Genomic DNA, 21,688 nt, shown 5'->3' on the forward strand with positions numbered 1-21,688 from the left:
TTTTTTGCCACAGTTGTTAGGCAAATCACTCAGCAGTTGCTAAATGAATCATGTGGTCACTAAGCAAATCTGGCATCCCCCATTGGCTTTTGCTCGTCGGAAGCCGGTTGGGAAGGTGGCAAATGGCAATGCCGGGATACTGCAATTGTCACACATACGTACGTGTTACCAATCTTCCAAATTTTGATCATATGACCGTTGGTTTCCTGCGACCGTTGTATGTGGGAGGACCAGCGGCAAGTCACTTTTTTCAGTGCCCTTGTAACTTCAAACAGTCGCTAAAGAAATGGTCGTAAATCCAGGACTATGTGCATTCAGTTTTCAACCTACTGAAGGAAGTGTTCTGATCTAGACTTCCTTAGAAAGGAAACAGCACAAACTGAGTCCTGGCAAACTTCTTTAATCCATACGGCTGTGAATTATTGTCATTCCCAGTCCGAAAGGCTTCTCAAACAGTCTTGCAGAGGAGTGTTTATAAACACCCACCTTATCTCCCTTGGAACGCTGCCAAACGCAGGGCAAGGCCAAACTTAGCACAGAGTCACAAACAGAATTTACAAATCTTGAATCGGCCAGATGAACTAATTGCTTCCTGCAAAAGTTTACGTCCCGTTTGCTCCTCTTTTATGTCTTATGGGAGAGGCCAATCATCTCCAAGCCTTACTCCCAAGTCAACCCTGTTTCCTTAATTGTTCCTGTCTCCTGGCAGCTCTACACATGCGCACACTGGGAACAGGCCCACGCTGTTCTTCTGCCTCACTGATGTCAGACTCAGGAGATTCCAGAGGCAGCAAAGAACTCCCAGATAGCCTTGGCCCCCTCTCTGCCTCCGACTCAGAGCCATCGTCCGAGCCTTCCCTAGACTCCAGGACTGGCCCACATTCCTCTCCAACCTCCTCACTGTCCGAATCTCCTGCCAGCTCTGCTGACTGCTGGCGGGCCACAACAGGAAGCTGCATAAAGAAAGATAGTCTATCTGCCATCCAGAGACTCCTCTGGCAACTTTTTAAGAATTGAAGAATTAAACTGTGTGGTTCTACAAAGTGGAAGTGGGTGTGGAGACTGAGAGAAGGTGGGAGACACACGTTGGGGTTATCTTTGGGTTGAGATCTATGATACAGGTAGTCCTCGTTCATTTAGTGACCATTCAAAGTTACAACAGCACTGAAAAAAGTGACTTACGACCCTTTTTCACACCTAGGACCATTGCAGCGTCCCCATGGTCAGGTGATCAAAACTCAGGTGCCTTGGCAATGGAATTGGAATTAGAATAACAGAGTTGGAAGGGACCTTGGAGGTCTTCTAGTCCAACCCCATGCTCAGGCAGGAAACCCTGTACCATTTCGGACAAATGGCTGTCCAATCTCTTCTTAAAAACCTCCAGTGTTGGGAACACTCACAATTTCTGGAGGCAACTGGTTCATAGTTATGACGGTTACCGTGTCCTGAGGTCCCAGGATCCCCTTTTGACAAGCCAGGCCAATGAGGAAAGCCAGATTCATTTAATAACCGTATTACTAACTTAACAACCGCGGTGATTCACTTAGCCGCTGTGGCAAGAAAAGTTGTAAAATGGGGCAAAATTCACTTAACAAATGTATTACTTAGCCGCAAGAAATTTTGGGCTCAATTGTGGTCGTAAGTTGAGGACTAACCTGTACTGGGGAGGGGGGGCACATGCAGATGTCCACCTCGATAGGGGGCCCAAGCTAAATCCTACAAGCAGAGGGAGGGGGGTGGAAATTGGCACCAGCTCTCCATCAATAAGTAATGGGCCGATACAATTCAACCCAGGGAGAGCAGAATCATCATTTTTAATATAGCCCGGAGTAAGCGCACTGCCTAAATTCTTGAAGAAAAATAGCCACTTCAGGGACTCGGCTCCATCCCATCAATAGAAACTTGGTGCCAGATAATGGCTTTAGTCATTGCCTTCCTCCCCGGAGACCAGGAAAAACATCAAGGGAGGTTGACAAGATTTGGAGAAAGGGAACCATCGCTCGTCGTTATTATTGGACTTTGCGAAGTTGCTGCCGTGTCACAACGCTTAGCTGCTTGTCCATTTTCATAGGAAGGGGCCATTTTCCTGCTGTTATTTTCCGCCAAGTAAACACATTCGGGGGAGACGTCGGCAGGAGGGAGGAGGATGCCCTCGTGGCGAGGAACGGGGACACGAGGCCGCAAAGCCTTTTCTTGAATTGTCCAACTCTGTCTCCCGTCCCTTTAAACGCACAACAAGGCATTTCGCAAAGGGATAAAAGGAAAAGCTGCGCTCTGTTTCTATCGCTTGCTCGGTTTAACCGTACAGGCAAGTCCTCGACTTACAACTGTTCTTTTAGGGACCGTTCAAAGCTACAACGGCCCTCTTAATCTCCACCCCTTGTTTCCAACCACTGATGAAATAAGTTCCATGTTTGATCATCTTCTGTATCCGCTTTCTGTTTGATTTTCAGTGTAAGTCTGTCCATATCTGCACAATCTAGAACAGTGATGGCGACACCGAGTGCCGAAAAGGGACCACGCGCACGCCTGGGCCGCAACCTGGAAGAGGAGCGGCCCAGAGCGCATGTGCACAGCCAAAAATGAACTTCCGATTTCAGCTACTGAACTTCCGGTTTCAGTCAGCTACTCTTCCGGGTTTCTGGCACACATACGCACGTGCGCATGCTCACGTAACGGCAGACCAACTCCTCTAGATTCCGGCACTGCCACATGCGAAAAAGTCAGCTGATCATCATGCACGCATGTGCGCCAGAAAACTGGAAGAGGAACGGGCAATGCCGCACATGCCAAGGAACATGGCTCCACGTGCCACTTTGGGCACGTGTGCCATAGGTTCGCCATCACGGATTTAGCATCTTCTTCATTATCTCTTCCTCATCCAGTGTTTCTTCATTTTCCCAATGTTGCGCGAAGATAATCCTCGCTGCTGTTAGGACACCTAATATGAAATACGTACTTTTCTTATCACGTTTTCCTGATATTATTCCTAATAAAAACGGTTCAGGTTTAAAATCTACATGTTTCCCTATTATCTTTTCTAGCCAGCTGTGTATTTTTGCCCAATTTTTTTTTTTTTGCGTTAAACACAAGTGCACCACAGATGATTGCTAAGCAAATTAAATACCCAGACAACACAAAGTTTAATAAAGCACTGAGAAATGTAATTAATAGAAAATTAATGAAATTTATATATATATATATATTAAAAAAACAAAGTTACAACAGCATTGAAAAAAGTGACTTATGAGCGTTTCTCAGCGTGACCACCTTTCCAGCAGTCCCATCTCGCGTGATCAACATTCAGACTAGGGGTGAAATGCTCCCAGTACGGACCGGATCACCCGATCCGGTAACGATGGAGGCGGGTGGTTCGGAGAACCAGCAGCAAAAATCCCTGCACACCCCCCATGCCCAGCTGAACCGCGCGATCATCAGAGGCTGTTTTTTTTTTTACTTTTAAAAGCATTTTTTCTACAACCTCTTCGGCCGAAAAAATGCTTTTAAAAGTTAAAAAAAAAATCCTCTGATGATCGCGTGGCTCAGGTGGGATCGTCAGAGGCTTTTCAAAACATTTTTTTCTGCAACCCCTTTGGCTGAAAGGGTTTACGAGACCACCTTTTGCCACCGATAACCTCCCACCGGCCAATCCGCTCCCACAGAGAGGGTCTCCTCAGGGTGCCGTCGGTCAGGCAATGTCGGCTGGCGACCCCCCGGGGAAGAGCCTTCTCTGTGGGGGCACCCGCCCTCTGGAATGAGCTACCCCCAGGGATACGACTAATCCCGGACCTCCAGACCTTTCGCCGGGCTCTGAAGACTTTTTTATTTCAGCAAGCCGGGCTGGCTTAAAATTTTTAATTGGTTAATTTTATGGGTAAGGGGTTTTAAATTGGGGGAAGCCAATATAGATTTAATTATGTTTTAAAGTATTTTAATGTTTATTTTGTATGTTTTTTAATCCTGGCTGTTCACCGCCCCCTTCGCTCTCCTTCGGGAGAGGGGCGGTATAAAAATTTAATAAATGAAATGAAATGAAATGAAATGAAATGAAATGAAATGAAATGAAATGAAATGAAGAGGTTGTAGAGAAAAAATGCCTTTAAAAGCCTCTGCCGATCCCAACTGACTTGCCTGATCGTCAGAGGCTTCTAAAAGCATTTTTTTTTTTTTGCAACCTCTTAAGGTTGTAGAAAAAACGCTTTTACAAGTGTAAAAAAAAAAAAAAAAGTTGGCCAAGCCCACCCAGTCACATTACCCCCACCACCAAGCCACGCCCACAGAACTGGTAGTAACAAATTTTACATTTCACCCCTGATTCAGACGCTTGGCAACGGGTTCATGTTTATGACCGTTGTTGTGTCCCAAGGTCATGTGATCATCTTTTGCGAACTTCGGACAAGCAAAAGTCAATGGGGAAGCCAGATTCACTTAACAACCGGCAGTGATTCACTCGACAACTTATCTAACTTATTAACAGCTGATACTAACTTATCGAACGGCAGTGATGCACTTAGCAACCGTGGCAAGAAAGGTCGTAAAACAGGGCAAAACCCACTTAACAAACATCTCACTTAACAACAGAAATGTTGGGCTCACTTGTGGGTGTAAGTCGAGGACAACCTGTACAGTGTTGTATGCGACAAAAATTCCTTCTTCACAGTTCCACTCCATTTCTTTTATTCTTCCACTCCTTCCATAATTTCAGCTCATCAAAATGAACATACGGGTAGGCCTCAATTTCCAACCATTCGTTTAGTGACCGTTCAAAGTTATAACAGCATGGAAAAAAGTGACTTAGGACCACTGCAGCATCCCCATGGCCAAGTGAGTTTAGCAACTGGCTCATATTTATGACGGTTGCCATATCCCGGGGCCATGCGATCCTTCTTTTGTAATCTTCCAACAAGCAAAATCAGTGGGGAAGCCAGATTCACTTAACAAACACGTTAGTGACGTAACCGCTGCAAGATTCACTTAACAACGGTGGCAAGGAAAGTCGTAAAATGGGGCAAAACTCACTTAACGGATGTCTCACTTAGCAACAGAAATGTTGAGATCAATTGTGGTCAGAAATCAAGGACTACCCAAATAGAGGATTATTTATATCTTTAAAACAAATTCATCATTTCGACTTAAATATATGTGCTTTTATTACTGCAGCCACAATCCAAGAACCTTTTCTAAATATTAAAGTGTTTAAAATAAAATATGTTTTAACAAAAAGGAGCCTTGATGGTGCAGTGGTCTAAGCACCCTGTTATTAACACAGCTGCCTGCAATTACTGCAGGTTCGAATCTCGCCAAGGCTCAAGGTTGACTCAGCCTTCCATCCTTTCTAAGGTAGGTGAAATGAGGACCCAGATTGTGGGGGCAATAAACTGACTTTGTATAAATATACAAAAAGTATGAAGGCTATTGCTTAACGCCTTGTAAGCCGCCCTGAGTCTCCGGAGAAGGGCGGCATATAAATTTAATTTTAAAAAAATTAAAAAAAAAAAAACTACTCCTTCTTCTTAGGGAAAGGGCAGTACTTTTGTCTTTTATTAGCAATATATCAGATTCAAATAGTCTTTGGGCTCAAACATGCCTTTGACTTGCAGCCGTGTAGTTTACAAATTAAAAACTTCGATTCATTAAAGTACTGATTAACTTAAGGAATTGATTTAATTCACCGCCTTGGAATGCCAGAACTGAAAAGAAGAAAACTCTCATTTCTCCCACAACGAGAGATCAAAAGCCCTGAGACCAGGGGATGAGGGAAGCCGTAGCCCTACTATTTTAGGAAGGAAAAAAAAAATCCAAAGGGAAACAGCAACCTGATCCATTCATTGGCCAAAGTAGAGAGACGTTTCCTATTTCTTTATCTACCAGAAAGGTACAGTTTAGTCACAAACTACAGGTGGTTCTCAATTTACAACCATTCGTTCAGCGACCATCCAAGGTTGCCACGGCACTGAATCAGAATCAGAAGAGAGGCGGAAAGGGACCTTGGAGGTCTTCTAGTCCAGCCCCTTGCTCAAGAAGGAGACCCTATACCAGTTCAGACAAATGATTGTCCAGTCTCTTCTTAAAAACCTCCAGTGACGGAGCACCCACCACTTCTGGTGGCAAGCTGTTCCACTGGCTAACTGTCCTTGCTATTAGGAAGTTTCTCCTTAATTCCTGAAAACAGCACTGAAAAAAGGTAAAAAGCAACCTGGCCTCACACATATGACTGTCTTAGCATGTGATCAAGATTTGAGTGTTTGGTTATGAAGCGGTTTTTCACGGGAGACAAGCCATTGTTAAATAATTGTTAAATGAGAATAACAGTATAAAGGGATATAATAAATTGTCAAATAAGAGAAATTAAATAACTTGTAAATTTTGGATATGGGATTAAGCACAAAAGAATTATAACCGATCGATACACTTTCTGTAATTGTAATGGATGATGGTTGTTTTATGTTTTGTTTTGTTTAAAAATAAAAAAAAAATTTCAAAAAAAAAAATGAGTGCTTGGCCATAGGTATGGATTCATGGCAGTGGCGGTATCCTCAGGTTACATGTTCGCCATTTGTGACTTTCCCAGCTGGCTTTCAACAAATGACGTCAAGGGGGGGAAGCTGGATTCATTTAACGATGATGTGATTTGCTTAACAACCAGGATGATTCACTTAACAACCAGAGGAAAAAGATTGGAAAATGAGGCACGGCTCATTGAACAACTGCCTTTCTTAACAACAAACATTCAGGTCCCAATTGTGGCCATAAATTGAGGACTACCTGTACAACTGCAAAACCAAGAGGAAGCACTCTACATATACCATATTTCCCCCAAAATAAGACCGGGTCTTATATTAATTTTTGCTCCAAAAGACGCATTATGGCTTATTTTCTGGTGGGGTCTTATTTTGGGGAAAATACAGTACTACTCTGTCTGTTGACGATCTTAACTGGGGCTTATTTTTGGGGTAGGGCTTATATTACAAGCATCCTTATATTACAAGCATCCATGCTAGGGCTTATTTTCCGGTTGGGTTTTATTTTTGGGGAAACAGGGTAGTCCTCAACTTACAACCATTTCAAGTTACAAGGCAATGAAAAAAGTGACTTGTGACTGTTTTTTCACACAACCGTGGCAGCATCTCCACGATCACATGATCAAAACTCAAACGTTCGGCAACTGACTCATATTTATGGCGGTTGCAGTGTCCCGGGGGTCACGTGATCCCCTTTTGCAACCTTCTGACAAGCCAAGTCAATGGAGAAGCCGGATTCACTTAGTGACGGTGTCACTAACTTAACAATTGCAATGATTCACTTAACCACTGTGGCAAGGAAAGTTGTAAAACGGGGGCAAAACTCACTTAACAACCGTCTCGCTTAGCAACAGAAATTGTGGGCTCAATCGTGGCCATAAGTCGAGGACTTATAGGTACTACTGAGGTACTAATACCACTTTATAATTCCTTGGTAAGGCCACAATTGGAATCCTGCATCCAGTTTTGGCCACCACGCTATAAAAAAGATGTGGAGACTCTAGAAAAAGTGCAGAGAAGAGCAACCAAGATGATTAAGGGACCGGAGGCTAAAACATACGATGAACGGTTGCAGGAACTGGGCCTGGCTAGTCTAGTGAAGAGAAGGACCAGGGGAGACAGGATAGCATCTTCCAATATTTGAGGGGCTGCCACAGAGAGGAGGGGGGTCAAGCTATTTTCCAAGGCCAGACAAGGAATAATGGATGGAAACTGAACAAGGAGAGATTCAACCTGGAAATAAGGAGAAATTTTCTGACAGTGAGAAACAATCAACCCATGGAACAGACGTTGCCTTCAGAAGTTGTGGGAGCTTCATCACTGGAGGACTTCAAGAAGAGACTAGGCTGCCATCTGTCAGAAATGGTGTAGGGACTCCTGCTTGGGCAGGGAGGTTGGACTAGATGACCTCCAAGGTCCCTTCCAATTCTGTTAATCTGTTGTATCGACTACCTGTATTCAATGCGCTACATCTTGTTGAAACAAGAATTCAGATGCTTGGCCAATGGCAAGAAGAAAAAAAAAATGGTGAGGTCATCTCTCTTATCAATATATGTCAAGATTACCACTCACTCCAAAGGACGCATTAAAGCGCATTAAATAACTGTGCTAGCTGTGCAAAATAAAAAAAATAAAAAAATAAAAAATCCTGAGGTGAAGGAAGAATTATTTGGAAATGCAGTCAGCAAGTTAAAAGAACGGAAACTCTCGGTGCCTTCACTGCATTATCACAACAACCCATCCAAATAACTCGGCCTTACATAAATCAAGATATAATACAACAATCAATACAAGTATATTTCACAAAGCCACCGCAGATCTACCGTAAAGCGCTCCTTCAATTACATTATAAACAAAAAAAAAAAGCCCTTTGCCATTTTTGCTTTCAATAATGGAAGCATAACATCTAGTACGTAAATACACCCCTACAAGCAAATATCCTACGGTAAGTATCTGCTCGGCTAATGCAGAGAACCTGGCACTTTAATGAAGATTTAATCTGAAAGGCTGAGACCTTCAAAGGCACGCCGATTCGAAAAAAAAAAAAAGACTTTTGTTTGGTGTTAGGGCCTATCAGTGGCATTCGCTTCAACAGATCGGGAAAGATCAACCTAGGTTTCCCATTTAAAAAAAAAAAATTATGTCAACATCAAACAGAAGCTTCCAATATATAATTTTTGTTGTGGTTCAGTCGTTAAATTGTGTCTGACTCTTCGCGACCCCCCCCTCCACATGGACCAAAGCACGCCAGCCCCCCCACTTTTTTGATACAGGTAGTCTTCCACTTACGACCACAATTGACCCCAAAATTTATGCTGTTAAGTGAGAAAGTTGTTAAGTGAGTCTTGCCCCAATTTAGGATTTTTCCTTGCCACCTTTGTTAAGTCAATCACTGTAGTTGTTAAATTAGTAACAACAGTCGTTAAGTGAATCTGATTTCCCCCTTGACTTTGCTGGTCAGAAGGTTGCAGATGACATGACCCCGGGACACTGCAACCGTCGTAAGTGTGAATCAGTTGTTCAAGCTTCCAAATGTAAATCACGTGACCATGGGGGGGGGGGGGAATGCTGCAATGGTGATCAATGTGAAAAACTGTCGTAAGTCATTATTTTCAGTACCGTTGTAACTTCGAACGGCCACCAAGCAAACTTATTTATTTATTTATTTATTTATTGGTTCGATTTATATGCCGCCCTTCTCCGGAGACTCAGGGCGGCTTACAATGCGTTAAGCAATAGCCCATCCTTTTGTATATACCTGCTTAGTAGGGCTTTCGGGGGCCCCCCTAAGCGATGTTCTTTTTTATACAAAGTCAGCTTATTGCCCCCACAATCCGGGTCCTCATTTTACCTACCTCGGAAGGATGGAAGGCTGAGTCAACCTTGAGCCTGGTGAGATTTGAACTTGCAGTAATTGCAGGCAGCTGGTGTTATTTAATAGTGTTTTAGTCTGCTGCGCCACCAAGGCTCTTAAACTGTTGTTAAATCGAGGATTACCTGTACGCAACTGTGGCACAAAAGGTCGTAAAATGGGGCAAAGCTCACTTAAGGACTGTCTTGCTTATAGCAAGGGAAATTTGGGGCTCAATTGTGGATCCTAAATCCAGGACTAGCTGTAGGGAGAAACCACCGAGCGGCTTTCGAAAATCTGCTTTTTCAGTCCCTTTGCGATCAGCGGAAGGTATCCTTCCCTCTGTCCAGCTACGGAGAGAAACTGACACCTATTGGTAACTTTCAGATTATTCCAAACGGATTCCTAATTTTTTTTTTTTCTCTCCTCCTCCAAGCTGCTTCCAGTTTTACAGCGGGGCGCACGGAAATGTTGCAACCCAGAGACTAAGTCAATCCAAGGCATGTCTCCTCTCGTCCCCCCCCCCCCACCTTCCACCCCACCACAGTAAATTCTGAGCATACTTAGCTTGTAGCTTTCCTTTTAAGGTCAAAACCTTAAGCTTGGGATCCCAGCATCTTTTAGTGCAGTGGGAGCCTATCGGTAAACAAACATACATCAAGGACCTTTTCAAGAAGGTTAGAAGGAGCTGCGGCCGAACATCTGGGGCAAAAGGCAGATGATTTTTTTTTATTATTATTTTTTTGCTGCTTCTTTGAAGACAGTTGGCATTTGGGAGGATTTTTGGCCTCTGAACCGGGCGACTTACAAATCTCTTCCTACAGAAGTCGAAAAGAGCATGTGAAAGTTGACTGCCCCGTTTCTGGTTTATAAATGGATAGCCTGCTTTCCCACTCGGCCTGCAAATCTCTCCTAGCAGAAATGAAATAGGAATTTCGGATATTTTTGATAGCAATAGCAATAGCACTTAGACTTATATACCGCTTCACTGTGCTTCACCGCCCTCTCTAAGCTGTTTTTATAGAGTCTGGGTCCTCATTTTACCCACCTCAGAAGGATGGAAGGCTGAGTCGACCGTGAGCCGGTCAGGATCGAACTTCCTGGATGTGGGCAGAGTTAGCCTGCAATACTGCATTATAACAACTGCGCCACCACACCTTCCTTTCCTTTCCTTTCCTTTCCTTTCCTTTCTTTTCCTCCCTCCCTTCGCAATCACACTTAAGTCTTATATACCGCTTCACAGCGCTTTTACAGCCCTCTCTAAGTGGTTTACAGTGTCAGCCTCTTGCCCCCACAATCTGGGTCCTCATTTTTTTTTTTTAATTTGATTTATATGCCGCCCTTCTCCGGAGACTCAGGGCGGCTTACAATGCATTAAGCAATAGCCTTCATACTTTTCTATATTTTATATAAAGTCAGCTAATTGCCCCCACAACTGGGTCCTCATTTTACCCACCTTAGAAAGGATGGAAGGCTGAGTCAACCTTGAGCCTTGGAGAGATTCGAACCAGCAGTAATTGCACTCAGCTGTGTTAATAACAGGGTGCTTAGACCACTGTACTATCAAGGCTCATTTGACTGACCTCGGGAAGGATGGAAGGCTGAGTCAACCTTGAGCCTAGTGAGATTCAAACTGCCAAATTGCAGGCAGCCGGCAGTCAGCAGAAGTAGCCTGCAGTACCGCATTCTAACCACTGCGCCACCATGGCTCTACACCTATACCCAAGGTGTAGCTAGGGTTGCTCTTCTAGGACAGTGTTTCCTAGTCTTGGCAAATTGAAGGTGAGTGGACTTCAAGTCCCAGAATTCTCAGCAATGTGGAATTCTGGGAGTTGAAGTCCATATACCTGGAAATTGTCAGGGTTAGGAAACCCAATTCTAGGGTAAAAATTGGAGGCACGCTTTATCTTAGTTTATACTTTCCGCAGGCAACAATTCCAAATTATTTATTTATTTATTTATTTATTTATTTATTTATTTATTATTTAAATTTGTATACCGCCCTTCTCCCGAAGGACTCAGGGCGGTGCACAGCCAAAATTAAAATACATACAATACAAAATTTAAAATAATTTAAAAGCAGAATTAAATCAAATTGGCTTCCCAAAACATTAAAACCCATTACCCTTAAAATAACCCATTAAAATTTTAAGCCAGCCCAGCTTGCTGAAATAGGAAGGTCTTCAAAGCTCGACGGAAGGTCTGGAGGTCCGGGATCAGTCGTATCCCTGGGGGTAGCTTGTTCCAGAGGGCGGGTGCCCCCACAGAGAAGGCTCTCCCCCTAGGGGTCGTCAGTCGACATTGCTTGACCGACGGCACACTAAGGAGGCCCTCTCTGTGGGACCGAGTTAGCCGGTGGGAGGTTATCGGTGGCAGAAGGTGGTCTCGCAAATAACCGAGCCCTAAGCTATGGAGCGCTTTAAAGGTGAGAACCAATACCTTGAAGCGCACCCGGAAGACCACCGGAAGCCAGTGCAGCTCGCGCAGGCAAGGTGTCACATGGGAGCGCCATGTCGCCCCCATAATTACCCGCGCGGCCGCGTTCTGGACCAGCTGGAGCTTCCGAGTGCTCCTCAAGGGGAGCCCCATGTAGAGAGCATTGCAGTAGTTATTAGTGATGACTGAGTAGGGGGAAGAAGGACAGGCCCTTCAAAGTGTCTTCAAAGCACTTATTTTGCTTCCATGTCTAGAAAATCACCTCAGAGAACATTTTTTTCTAGGGGGGTAAACCAGGAAATTGGTGCAGGCACTGAGTACCAATCTCTGGGCATGTGCTTAAAAGATATTTCGTTCTTTTTAATATTTAGCTCCTTAGAACCCCCATTTTGGATACAACAGGCCTCAACATACTCATAAAAAAATAAAGGCCATTCCCTCAAGCCAAAATTCCATCTTAGAAGATGGTGAGATCATACTGATTAGAAATGTGATATCCATTTATTTTAAAAATAGAGGAAAAATAACCCACATCAAACTTTAGTGCTCCTATATTCTGGGAAAATACTGTATGGGTAGTCCCAGTGGTGAAATCCAATTTTTTTTACTACCGGTTCTGAGGGCATGGCTTGGTGGGCATGGTGTAGCTTGGTAGGCGTGGCTTGGTGGGCATGGCAGGGGAAGGATACTGCAAAATCTCCATTCCCTCCCCACTCTGGGACCAGCCAGAGGTGGTATTTGTCGGTTCTCTGAACTACTCAAAATTTCTGCTACAGGTTCTCCAGAACCTGTCAAAACCTGCTGGATTTTACCCCTGGTAGTCCTCAGCGTAAGACTACAATTAGACTTAGACTTAGAATAACTTTATTGTCATTTTAAATATATACTAATTGCCGTACATTAAAATAAAATTTCATTGCATACAGCTCTCAAAGGGTCACCACCTCCAATATACGCTGAACAGGACACACACACACACACACAGACACACACACACACACACACATATATATATATGCATATACCCACATATATTATATGACACATAGAATTGAACCCAAAAGTTTCATTGCTAAGCAGGGCAGTTGTTAAGTGAGCCACACCCCATTTTATGACTTTTTGCCACGACAGTGAAGCAAACCACTTGTGGTTGTTAAATGAATCATGCAGTCGTTAAGCAAATCTGGCTCCCCCGTTGACTTTGCTTGCCAGAAGCTTCCTAGGGAAGGTTGCAAATGACAATCCCAGGACTCAGGGATGCTACAACCTGTTCTGCCCCAAAGAACACATACATACGGGCCACAACACAACCATCGTAAATACATGGCAGTTGCCAAGGGCCCCAATTTTGATCACGCGACCGTGGTTATCCCAAGGCCATCCATCTGGTTTTCATGGCGAAGGCGGGACTAGAACTCCTCGTCTCCTGGCTTCTAGCCTGGTGCCTTAATCAAACTGGCTCTCTTATACTACTGACCCAAATCCTAAACCACTGCTTGAACCGAATCATTTCTGGAGTCAGAAAAAAATATTATACAGGCAGTCCTTGACTTACGACAGTTCATTTAGTGACCATTCAAAGTTACAACGGCACTGGGAAATGTGAGTTATGATCGTTTCTCACAGTTATGACCTTTGTAGCAGTCCCATGATCAGGTGATCAAAATTCAGATGCTTGGCAATTGGTTCGTACTTATGACGGTTGCAGTCTCCAAGGGTCATGTAATCCCCTTTTGCGACCTTCTGACCGGCAAAGTCAATGGGGAACACAGACTCACCTTAACAACCCAGGTTACTAACCTATCAACTGCTGTGATTCACTTAACAACTGTGGAAAGGAAGGTCGTAAAAGGGGGCAAAACTCACTTAACCACCGTCTCACTTCACAACAGAATTTATGGGCTCGATTGTGGCCGTAAGTCAAGGACTGCCTGTAATATGGAAGTCAATGAGAAACCATTTCGAAGACTTACTTGTGACAAAGAATTTTTTAGTGAAAGTGCAGCTGTCGAAGGCAGCAATCTTCTCTTGCAAGACAACAACAAGAATCCTGAAAATACACAAACATACATTTGTGAAGAAGTAAAGAATACCTGAAGTGCAAAATGCTCTAAAAATGTGCTTCCTATTTCGCCCCCCTTTTTGTCATATTATCTCGCCCAAGAGATCCATGCAGGTAAATCATTTACAAGAGAAATGGAGTGAAGAAATACACCATATGTGTGAAGACGATTATGAGAAAAACTGTATGTACGATTAGGGATACGGTGTGCGCGCATGTCTTTGTGTTTGCAGGCACGTATAGCATCCATCTGTACTTATGTTTATTTTTATATGTTTATTTTAAAGAGGAAAATATGTTCTTATTTTTGGCTATCACTTCTGGAATTTGTGCTTGTGGGGGAAAAAAATAAACTTTGATTTTGGTTTTGTTGATCAGAAAGATTTGGTGTTACAGAAATGGCTACTTAATAAAGGGACGAGGAAAAGGGGGTGTGAAATACAAGGGAGAGGGAAAAAAAAGAAAGAAAAAGGGAGTATTGACTTCCAACCCTTCCCAGCACAGTACAAGATAACACACTCCAGCCTCAACTTTTTGCTTTTACATGTTAATAAATAATTAATAGTTAATAATGTGTAAAAGCAAAAAGTTGAGGCTGGAGTGTGTTATCTTGTACTGTGCTGGGAAGGGTTGGAAGTCAATACTCCCTTTTTCTTTCTTTTTTTCCCCTCTCCCTTGTATTTCACACCCCCTTTTCCTCGTCCCTTTTTCCGCCCTTTTCCTAGTATGATTTGATTGCTTATTTGTACCCTATTAAGTGTTGTACCTTATGATTCTTGATGAATGTATCTTTTCTTTTATGTACACCGGGAGCATATGCACCAAGACAAATTTCTTGTGTGTCCAATCACACTTGGCCAATAAAGAATTCTATTCTGTTCTGTTCTGTTCTGTTCTGTTCTGTTGTTCTGTTCTGTTCTGTTCTGTTCTGTTCTACTCTACTCTACTCTACTCTACTCTACTCTACTCTACTCTACTCTACTCTACTCTACTCTACTCTATTCTAATTTCCTATTTTCTTTTCTTTCTTTCTTTCTTTCTTTCTTTCTTTCTTTCTTTCTTTCTTTTCTGTATTTTATATTTTATATAATAAAATAAAAATGATATTTGGAAGTATTTGTGGGTTTAGAAGCACAGGAAGTTGAGGAGAGAACGATGTCTTATGTCCATCTTAAGAAAAACCGTCCACGTTACACAAAATACTTCGATGTGATATTTCGGTGTATTGACTACCACTGCAGTTTTTGTAAGCTGCCTAGAACAACCAAGGTTAAACTTGACAGAAGTTGTTTTATTGCTTTCTTTTTTTTTTTAGAGAGGGGGGGCTTTACTGCAGTCATTAAGCAGAATTTCAGTTTACACGAGGAAAATAAAACTAGTTTTTAGCAAGGACCTGATAATTTGCTTTAACTTAATTCTGTGCAACTTTTACTGTATTTATAAATAAAACCATAAAAGTGCAGTTGAAATGTGTTGTAACTTTAAATGAGTATTTCTAAGGCACAGAAAGTATAGGGTGGGATAGAAATGCTTGTAAATATTAAATTAAAAAGTATAACAAAACAATGCCAGCACCTCCCTTTTCTTTCTTTCTTTTCTTTCTTTCTTTCTTTCTTTCTTTCTTTCTTTCTTTCTTTCTTTCTTTCTTTCTTTTTTTCTTTCTCTCTCTTTTTATTTCTTTCTGTTCCTTCCTTCTGTCCATTTTCTTTCCTTCTCTATATATTCCTTCTTTCCTTCCTTTTTCCTTCTTCCTTCCTTCTATCCACTTTCCTTCCTTCCTTCCTTCCATTTTCTTTCCCTCTATATTCCATCCTTCCTTCCTTTCTCCTTTTCTTTCTCCCTTCCTTCTATCCACCTTCCTTCCTTCCCTTTTATTCCTTCTTTCGTATCCTACTCAGTGGTCTTGAATAATAAGGGTCAGCAAAGTTGTATGTCGTAGCCAATAGCAGATTCAACAGAATAAAACTTTCAGATGTGTAGCACGACAGCTTTTCGATATTCATGGGAAACAATTAGGGCACCCATGAAGGCGGTTGCGGGGGGGGGGGGAGAGTTGAGTGAGATCGTACCTTGTTAACAAAACTGGCATTATACCTCATGTAATTTTTTTAAAACACTCATTTGCTCCAGCAGTTCAGATTGAAAATCCATCAAAAGCACCCAGTATATTAATCTGAAAAGTGTTTCATCCTCAAAAATAATCATATTGCTGTGTTTTTTTTTTTATTATTGCAAATCTGCTGGGCCTAATAGCCAGGCCTTATTTGCTAAAAGTGGTTTTTCCTTGCTTTGACCTCCGCTGCCTTCCATACAATGGAATTAAGAGGAGGAGAGAGGGGAAAAAAATCACTTTATGTAATTACCAGGACATGAAATACGAAGACAAAATGTACCAAACAAAATCTCAAGAAGGAGGGGGAGACAATGGGGAGCTTGGTTTGAGGGGTTCTCTGAACAAGAGGCCCTCCTTTTCCCCACTCAGAATATGCATCTCATTTATATCCACAGTCCTTCGACCCCTCTATCTCCCTTTGGCTCTTCAGAGAATTTCTCGGGGAGAAAATTATTTCCCTTTTGTCTGTCCCAGGAACAGAGGAAATGGCTTTATAACAGAACCAGGCTATTCACTCTTTTAAGTCCATAATATCTGCCCTCAAGCCATCGTTCTCAATTCTTAGGCGGAAGGAGACTCTTCCCATCATTTCCAACGTGATCCTTTAAACCAGAGAGGCCCAGGAGATATTTTGCAAAGAAAAGGCCTGCATAAGAATGCACCTGGGATCTAAAGCGTGTTGTGCTTCTCTCAAATGTTCCCCTTATTACAAACTTAAATCTGTTTGCTTTAGGCCAGGAGTCTTCAAACTGGGCAACTTTAAGACTGGTGGACTTCAACTCCCAGAATTCCCCAGCCAGAATATTGAGGTCAATCAATCAGAACAGAGCTGGAAGGTACCTTGGAGGTCCTCTAGTCCAACCCACTGCTCAAACAGGAAACTCTATAGTTGTGATGGCGAACCTATGGCACATGCAGAGCCTTCTCTGTGGGCACACGCGCCATCGCCAGCTGCTCTTCTGGTTTCTGGCCTGCACAGGTGCTGGAAAAAGCCTTGAAAATGCCCCAAAAAATGCCCCCAAAATAGGCTGTTTTCTGGGTCATTTTCCAGCCATTTTGGGGCCATTTTGGGGGCTATTTCTGGCCAAAAAATGCCCCAGAAAACGCCCAGAACACGGCCTGAAAATGGTCCAAAAAGGCCTGGTTTTTAACCTTTTTTCAGGCCGTTTTCAGGCCATTTCCCAGTGCTCTGGCGCCCACAAAGACCAGCTGGCTGGCGCACAGGCACGCACGTTCCTGTTTGGGCACTCAGTGCCGAAAAGGTTCGCCATCACTGCCCTATAACATTTCAGTCAAGTGGCAGTCCAGTCTCTTCTTAAAAACCCCCAATATTGGAGCACCCACAACTTCTGGTGGCAAGCTGTTCCACTGGTTAATTGCTCACACTGTTGGTAAGTCTCTCCTTAATTCCAGGTTGCTTCTCTCCTTGATTAGTTTCCGTCCATTGTTTCTTGTCCTGCCTTCTGGTGCTTTGGAAAATAAGTTGACCCCCTCTTTTTTGTGGCAGCCCCTCAAATACTGGAATACCGCTATCATGTCCCTCAGAATTCTTCTTTTCTTTAGACTAGCCAGACCTAAATTCCTGCAACCGTTCTTCATATGTTTTTATCTCCAGGCTTTTAATCATCTCGCAACTAAGATGACTTCTTTGCACTTTTCCCAAAGTCTCAACATCTTTTTGAGATGAGAGGGGGTTTTTTTTCCTGCCTTTCCATTTAAATAGATTTATGCATTAAAACAAGCCAACCTGGGCCTTTTCTTCCAGCAGTAGCTGCCGAATCTTCTAGCGACATTCAACCCAGGCAGTTGAAACAACATGAAGTGACTGCAATCAAGGCTGAGAGCTTTAAAAACACTGGACGGGAAAGGTATTTGGAGATCAAAAGGGATTTTTACCTTCTGTTGCAGTGGAGATCATAAATAGGTGTTTTGAACTGCACGGATTTGACTACTTCCCCTGTTCTCAAAGAATGGAGATCCACGCAGCAGTAAGGAGGGCTGGTCCTGAAAGAGAAACCAAGGAAATTTAGTTCTGCTATCAACTACTTAAATAACTTGCTGTCAAAAGGCTTGCTGGGATTTATTAAGTTGACAGACAGGATCGGAAGGAAAGAAAAGTCCTTCTGGGTTACTTTTTTTAAAAGCTAAAAAGAAAGCAAAGCAAAATGCAATCATCCAAAACGAATGATAAAAAATAACCCTAAAAAACGCTACAACAGTGAATTTGAAAGTGCCATACAGGTAGCCCTTGACTTACAACCACAACTGAGCCCAAAATTTCTGTCGCTAAGCAAGGCAGTTGTTAAGTGAGTTTTTTTCCCCATTTTACGACCTTTCCTGCCACAGTTGTTGAGTGAATCGCTGCGGTTGTTAAGTTAGTAACACTGTTAAGTGAATCTGGTTTCCCCGTTGACTTTGCCAGTCAGAAGTTCACGAAAGGTGGAGCCTGAGTGGCGTAGAAGGCTAATGCCTCCTACTAAGGCAGCATTTAACATCCAGCTGCCTGCAATTACTGCGAGTTCAATTCTCACCAGGCTCAAGGTTCACTCAGCCTTCCATCCTTTCTAAGGTAGGTAAAATGAGGACCCAGTTTGTGGGGGCAATAAGCTGACTTTGTATAAAATATACAAAAGAATGAAGGCTATTGCTTAACGCATTGTAAGCTGCCCTGAGTCTCCGGAGAAGGGCGGCATATAAATCAAATTAAAAAATAAATAAAAATCCATGACCCCAGGAACTGGCAACCGTCAAAAATACATGCCAGTTTCTAAGCCTTTAAATTTTGACCACGTGACCATGGGGACGTTGCAACAGTCGCAAGTATGAAAAAGTATCAGTGGTGGGATTCAGCCGGTTCGCACCACTTCGGGAGAACCGGTTGTTAACTTTCTGAGCAATTTGGCAAACTGGTTTTTGGAAGAAATCATTAGGGCAGAGAACCGGTTGTTAAATTACTTGAATCCCACCACTGAAAACAATCCGATGTCATGTTTTTTTTCCTGTTGTAACTTTGGTCACTAAACGAATGGTTGTAAGTCAAGGACTACCTGTACTTAAAAGGGTGAAGGCACAAGGGACGATTAAGAAAACTGGGGAACACAAATGGCTTTTCTAGGCTCCAAGGAGATCAGGAGAAGCAGGTTCCAGGTTAAATCTTTGGGGTGATGCTACGCCAATGAGTAGGACTGGCCATTGATGGAGAAGCTGTGCCACTTAATGGCGGGGCTCCCAGCGAGCCAATCTTCTTTTATAGCGTGTGAAGTCAGGAAGAAAGACAGGCTGTTTATGGTCATGCAACATGATTCCCAAGGAAAACAAAGTCCTGGAGAGGAAATGACTTGGCTCAGTTTTTCCTAATCCAGAAATTGTTACAAAACGGGGCATGAAAGTCTATAGCAGTGAGGGTTAACCTTTTTGTCGTTGTGTGCCGAAAGCACGCGATGACAAATTGCAATGCGTGAGCGACCCCCCCCACGCCGTCCCCCGTGCATGCACACAACCCCCTCTCGCTCCCCCCCCACACCCCCCGCATGCATGCATGACCTCCCACGCTCCCTGTCCCTCCACGCATCCCCCGTCCCTCCCCCACATGCATGAGCGACCCCCCCAGCATTCCCCCACGCATGCACACGCTCCCACACGCTCCCCCTGCCCCCCACGCATTCACGCACTCCCACTGCCCCCCATGCATGCATACGTGTCTGCTGCATGTGCCCCGTGCATGTGCAGCAGAGACCCAAAAATCAGCTGGCCGGTGGGAGGTGCACGCGCGTGCACGGTGGAGCTGAGCTGGGGCAACGGCTTGCGTGCCCAAAGAGAGGGCTCTACGTGCCAAGGAAGCTCAGGAAAAGGCTGAGCCAGATTATCAGTAAGTGAGTTTCCAAGAATTCATTGCCCTGCATAGTTTCTTAGTCCGGGTACTACCTAACAAAGCATGGATTCCTTTCAAAATGCAGATTATACAATGCAAACTAAAAAATCTATGTGAGTTGCTGCGGGCTATTGTTTTATGTTTTATGTTTATGTTTTATTTGATTTGTATACCGCCCTACTCCCAAAGGACTCAGGGCGGTGAACAGCCATAAGATAAAAACACATAAGTACAAAATTTAAAAACAGGATAAAACCGAATTAAATAATTTGGCTGAAGACAGATTTAAAACATCCCAATGAATTAAAACCAATTTAAAATTTGTATTTTAAAAGGGAAAAAGGGAAAAAAGGGAAAAAAAATTCGGCCATAGACATACACACGCGCACACACACACACACACACACACACACACACAATTATGTCTTGTGCATGTCAACTTTCAAACGTAACACACAAAGAATAAGATAGGCTTGTATCTATCATCTAGAATTGAACTGAATGGAACGGAAACTGAGCCACCAGCTTTTATTGAATTGTGTGAGACTGTGGGGAGGGTTCTCAGACAAGCTGGCTGGGGATGATGGGAGCTGTGGTCTCAAATACCTGGAGGATGTCTGCTGAGGCAATGTTGATGTGCAGTTCTGAGTCAAAATGAGATAATATTAATATGGAGGTTGTGAAGGAGTGAACAATGGAACTTGCTGTCCGAAATATCCTCCCTTTTAAAACTGAAATGCAAGATTGTTTTTTTATGACACACAAACACACAGACACACCCTGGTTCACACAATCAAACATTAAAAAAAAAATCTGCAAAATGACAATACTGATGTGGTTTGCCAGAAATCATAGGGAGATTTTGCCAGGGAATATAGAAAGCTACCCCACTTGACCCATAATTTCTTAACTTTTTATTTATTGGTATTTATCTGTATCCCGCCTTGATTATTTTTACAAATAAGGCAGCAAACATACCTAATCTTCCTTGCTCCTTTCTCCTCCTCCTTTCTTCACAATAACAACCCTGTGAGGTGGGTTGGGCTGAGAGAGATAGACTGGCCCAAAGTTACCTTCATCCCTAAGGCAGGACTGGAACTCCCAGTCTCCTAGTGATTGGCCTAAAGTCATCCAGCTGAGTTTTATATAGCTAAGGAAGGACTAGAACTCCCAGTCTCCTAGTGATTGGCCTAAAGTCATCCAGCTGTCTTTTATGCCTAAGGTGGAACTAGAACTCACAGGCTCCTGCTTTCTAGCTTCTAGCCTGCTGCCCGTAGACCAAATTGGCTCTCTAATGCCTTCTTTCAGCTTCCATGTTTTGACGCAGGGACTGTAGGAGACTGAGCAGCGGGGAAACCTCACATGAGCCTTGGTGGTGCAGCGGACTAAGTGCTGTTATGTAGCACTTAGCTGCCAGCTGCCTGCAATTAGTGCAAGTTCAAATCTCACCAGGCTCAAGGTTGACTCAGCCTTCCATCCTTCCGAGGTAGGTAAATTGAGGACCCGGATTGTGGGGGCAATAAACTGACTTTGTAGAAACACCGCTTATGGGGGGCCAAAAGCCCTACTAAGCAGGTATATACAAAAGAATGAAGGCTATTGCTATAAGTGCATTGTAAGCCGCCCTGAGTCTTCGGAAGAGGGCGGCATATAAATTGAACAAACAAACAAATAAATAAATAAATTACAAACTTTGCTGAAAGGGTCCCTCAGATCTCAGTGCTGGGCGAACCGGTAGGTAAATTATGCGAATCCCACCTGTGCTCAAGAGACGGATAACTCAGCTGCTGGTGTCACCCCACCCCACCCCACAAAGAGCCCACGGTCCCTTCAA

General features: G+C 43.3%; 1 protein-coding gene across 8 annotated transcripts in view; it reads right to left on the bottom strand.

Moving 5' to 3' along the window:
* The window catches only part of BCAS3 (BCAS3 microtubule associated cell migration factor), a 702,801-nt gene that overhangs the window by 599,137 nt on the left and 81,976 nt on the right, over positions 1-21,688 (bottom strand). For all 8 annotated transcript variants that reach the window (XM_087890109.1, XM_087890127.1, XM_087890106.1 and 5 more), the window contains exons 8-9: positions 17,880-17,987; positions 13,782-13,858 (exon numbers count right to left, since the gene is read on the bottom strand). In XM_087890109.1, the coding sequence (XP_087746235.1) occupies positions 13,782-13,858; positions 17,880-17,987 (185 nt within the window). The remainder of the gene's footprint in view (positions 1-13,781; positions 13,859-17,879; positions 17,988-21,688) is intronic.

This window comes from Pantherophis guttatus, chromosome 1, assembly GCF_059756535.1.
Source record: "Pantherophis guttatus breed Tessera chromosome 1, ASM5975653v1, whole genome shotgun sequence".
NCBI lineage: Eukaryota > Metazoa > Chordata > Lepidosauria > Squamata > Colubridae > Pantherophis > Pantherophis guttatus.